General features: G+C 41.6%; 1 protein-coding gene across 1 annotated transcript; it reads left to right on the forward strand.

Annotated features, from left to right (window-relative positions):
* The first annotated feature begins 1,307 nt into the window (after positions 1-1,307).
* On the forward strand, positions 1,308-2,505 carry LOC131659342 (uncharacterized). Its single transcript, XM_058928549.1, has 2 exons — positions 1,308-1,965; positions 2,093-2,505. The coding sequence occupies exons 1-2, from the start codon at positions 1,308-1,310 to the stop codon at positions 2,503-2,505; spliced, it is 1,071 nt and encodes a 356-aa protein (XP_058784532.1).
* The last annotated feature ends 899 nt before the right edge of the window (positions 2,506-3,404 follow it).

Raw genomic sequence — 3,404 nt, forward strand, 5'->3', positions numbered from 1 at the left:
CAAGCTTTCCCCTTTAGCTTAGGTTTTCCTCATTCATTCTTTAAAACACAAACCACACTCTTTGATTTTCTTTTCTTAAGAGCTTGTTATTTCCGCACCATTCCCAACATAAGTCTCCAAAGGTCGAGCAGCGGAGTGCGAATGTAACCCGTTCACCTAAAAACACAAAATAGACAGAAACTAGTTACCGAGCTACGGTACCTCTGATTCCTCAAAAAGGATACGTAGGCAGCGGGGTAGGGCCCGTGCGAGTATAACTCTTTCTTTTCCCTACATTTTGCATGCATACTAGTTCAGTTTAGGCGTAGATTTGTTACACACCCATAGTTTTAGACGCAAGCATGGATACCATCGAGTACGATGGGCGCAAGGGTTGCTAACACCTCCCCCTCGCGTAACTGACTCCCTTACCTTGTGCTCTGGTCGTGAGACTATTTTTTGTTTCGTGGTTTGCTGGCATTCCCTTCCTTTTTAGGATAAATATGTTAGTGGCGAGTCTGTTAATTTTCGCAATAGAGACAACTGGCGACTCTGCTGGGGAAAATGACCTATTGTGAGTCCGGACTTAGCAAGTCAATCCTAGCGCTTGTGTATTTATCTTTGGGTGTTTTATTGCTTTGCATGTTTTCCTGTTTGCATTGCATTCTATCTGCGCTTTTACCTTTCTGCATCTTACATTGGACTGTCTGGATTTCTATCTGATGGGTGGGTGTTTCAAGAGGTAAAAGACCCAATACCCAGGTCATGAGGGATACCTTAGGAACTAGGACTAGAGTGTCCGTGACGGACAAAAGGCATATGCCTGATTGATCCGATCATGTATCCACGAGTAGAGCTTGGTGGAATGAGGCAATATCGTATGATTGCGCCTACGTTCGATCCTCTGTTGTCTTTTTGACCTACCCTGGCCTAGATTTACCTGTGAGTGGGCGGGAATCAATCATTGCTTAACAGTTACATTGATGGTTACTTCGGTTCTTGTTCGAGGGTTATTGGGGCTCTCGTTCGAGGGTTACCGTGGTTCTTGTTCGAGTTGTTTTGTTTCTGTGAGGGTGACTGTGGTTCTGATTCTATTGATTATGTCTCGTGATCTACGGGGTGTTCCGAAATTGTGATGAAATTTTGAACCTGGGTCGTGTGACTTTGAGGAAATCGAGACATGCCCGGTGGGAGACATCCAAAATCCTACCACCTTGCATCGTTGCATATTTACTTTTCCGAAAAAATGATGTACAAAAAAATGATAATAACAAGCATTTGCATGTCATGTCTTTCAGGTTCATTCAAGAGTTCATTCATACTAAAAGATGGACATCTCCGCCAATACTGTCAAAGAGCTCACAAGACACACCAGTGCTTACAAGATTCCAGTTACCAATGTTTCTAGGCTGATAAGTTTGAATTCTTGTCTTAAAGGGAAAGTTCTACAGGATTTCACTAGTGATTATGGCAACTTGCTTTCCTTCCTCAACACATCTTTTGATCTGATGGCCTTGATCACTCTATTTCAGTTTTATGACCCACAATTGAGGTGCTTTGCATTTCAGGATTATCAACTCGTTCCAACACTTGAGGAATATTCTTACATCCTCAACATTCGAATTACTGATGTGGTTCCTTTCGTTTGGGTCCCTAAGGTGGTAAGGTTTGAAAAGATATTCGAAGCTCTTCATCTAGGTATAAAAGAGGTGGAAAGAAATTGGAAGTCAACTTGTGCTATTCGCGGTTTCTACCTATGTTTTCTGATCAGCAAGGCTGAGGAGTCGGCTAAGAAAAAATGTTGGGAGGATTTCTGTCGGTTGCTTGCTATTATGATTTATGGTATTGTGTTGTTCCCATCAGTGGAGAACTTTGTGAGTTTGTCGGCTATTTGTGTTTTCATGAACAAAAACCACGTGCCAACATTGCTTGCAGATACTTATTTTGCTATCCATTCTAGAAATGGGAAAGGAGGACATGTTGGAGGTTTTTGCCACCCGTTGTTGTATCGGTGGTTTATGTTGCATTTTTCGGTGAAAGGGCCATTTGTACTCAGGAAGGGTTCTCTTTGGTGGTCAGACAGGCTTATAAACCTTACTTCTTATGACGTCAGGTGGAATTATTGTGTGGGAGGATTGGAACATCATTTCCAGTTGCGGTCAATACTCCAATGTCCCTCTCATGGGAACTAGGGATTGTATTAATTACAATCCTACGCTTGCTTACCGCCTGTTGGAATTTGCAATGGAAGGTCCTCCGGAAGATGCAGAAATAGTCGAGTTAGTGTATTTTGCCGATGGTAAAGATCCTATGGAGCTAGAGAAGATATCACGCACTTGGACCCGAGTTCATAAGAGAAATCAAACCACTCTAAGTAAGAAGGTTCCTATTGCTATGGGTCTTTATATGGATTGGGTCAAGGCAAGAGTCAAAGATTTGTTGTTTCCATTTGGAAAGTCAGATCCATTGTATGAACAACCTCTTGTTGTCATGTCTGATACAGTTTCTGTTGAGTTCTACACTTAAGCTAAGGCGGATAATATCAAAATTCAAGCGAAGGATAAGGAAGTCGACTTGGAGAATTATTTTCGAGATTAAGAAAAGGCCGAGTTGGATCGTAAGCTCAAGCAAGCGCAAGGTGAAGGTTCAGGAATGACACGCACCCAAAAACGTTCTTATGACCTAATGGAAGAGAATTTGTACCGAAAGCAACAAGAGTGTTTGAAGTTGCAAAGCTCCGAAAGCAGTGGCAAAAGAAATATTCGAGATTTGGAAAAGCAGTTAGTGGAATAAAAGTCCAAGTCAACTCGACTTGAAGGAGAACTTGCAAGAATCCGAGCCCAACGGAGATGACTATGCTGTTGCCAGTTTGCCTTAATCCGATTGAGTATTTCCGAGTCGTTGTTGCTTTGATTTACTAGCCACCTCCAGGATTGTTGGAAGGGGTTGTGTTTTTGCTATTTTGAACCTCCTATGAATGCCTGAGAAGTATTTGCTTTGTTGCAAGGCTATTGTTGGAAGGGGTTGTATGAACTCATTTGTTTGCTTATGTTTGAATGAAATGTTATTCGGGTTTTTACGGATATCTTGTCGCATTATTCTTATTATCTGATGGTAGTCTGTATCTTGTTGATTTGTCCTATGTAAAAGTGGGATGAACTCTTGGATACCTGAAAACTGACGCACATTGCATTCATATCATGCATATATCATATATTTTCATACATTTGCAGGTTTTGCATATCATCTCTCTTATATCTTGTTGTTTTATTATCAGAAGGTTTTCGACGACGTAAATTCATTCATATCCGACTCGAAGCAACCAACGAAGACAGATGGAGCAAATACAAGAGGAGATGGCTGAGATGCGAGCTCAGTTGACCGAATAGATGAATGCACATATGACACGGTTTATGGAGGCGTTG

The sequence above is a fragment of the Vicia villosa genome, linkage group LG3, assembly GCF_029867415.1.
Source record: "Vicia villosa cultivar HV-30 ecotype Madison, WI linkage group LG3, Vvil1.0, whole genome shotgun sequence".
NCBI lineage: Eukaryota > Viridiplantae > Streptophyta > Magnoliopsida > Fabales > Fabaceae > Vicia > Vicia villosa.

Bases quoted from the DNA above. Each gene is read 5' to 3' on its own strand.
- LOC131659342 (XM_058928549.1), top strand. From the start codon at position 1,308: ATGGACATCTCCGCCAATACTGTCAAAGAGCTCACAAGACACACCAGT. The intron at 1,966-2,092 runs GTTTTTGCCACC...TTATGACGTCAG, and splicing joins GAAAGGAGGACATGTTGGAG to GTGGAATTATTGTGTGGGAG.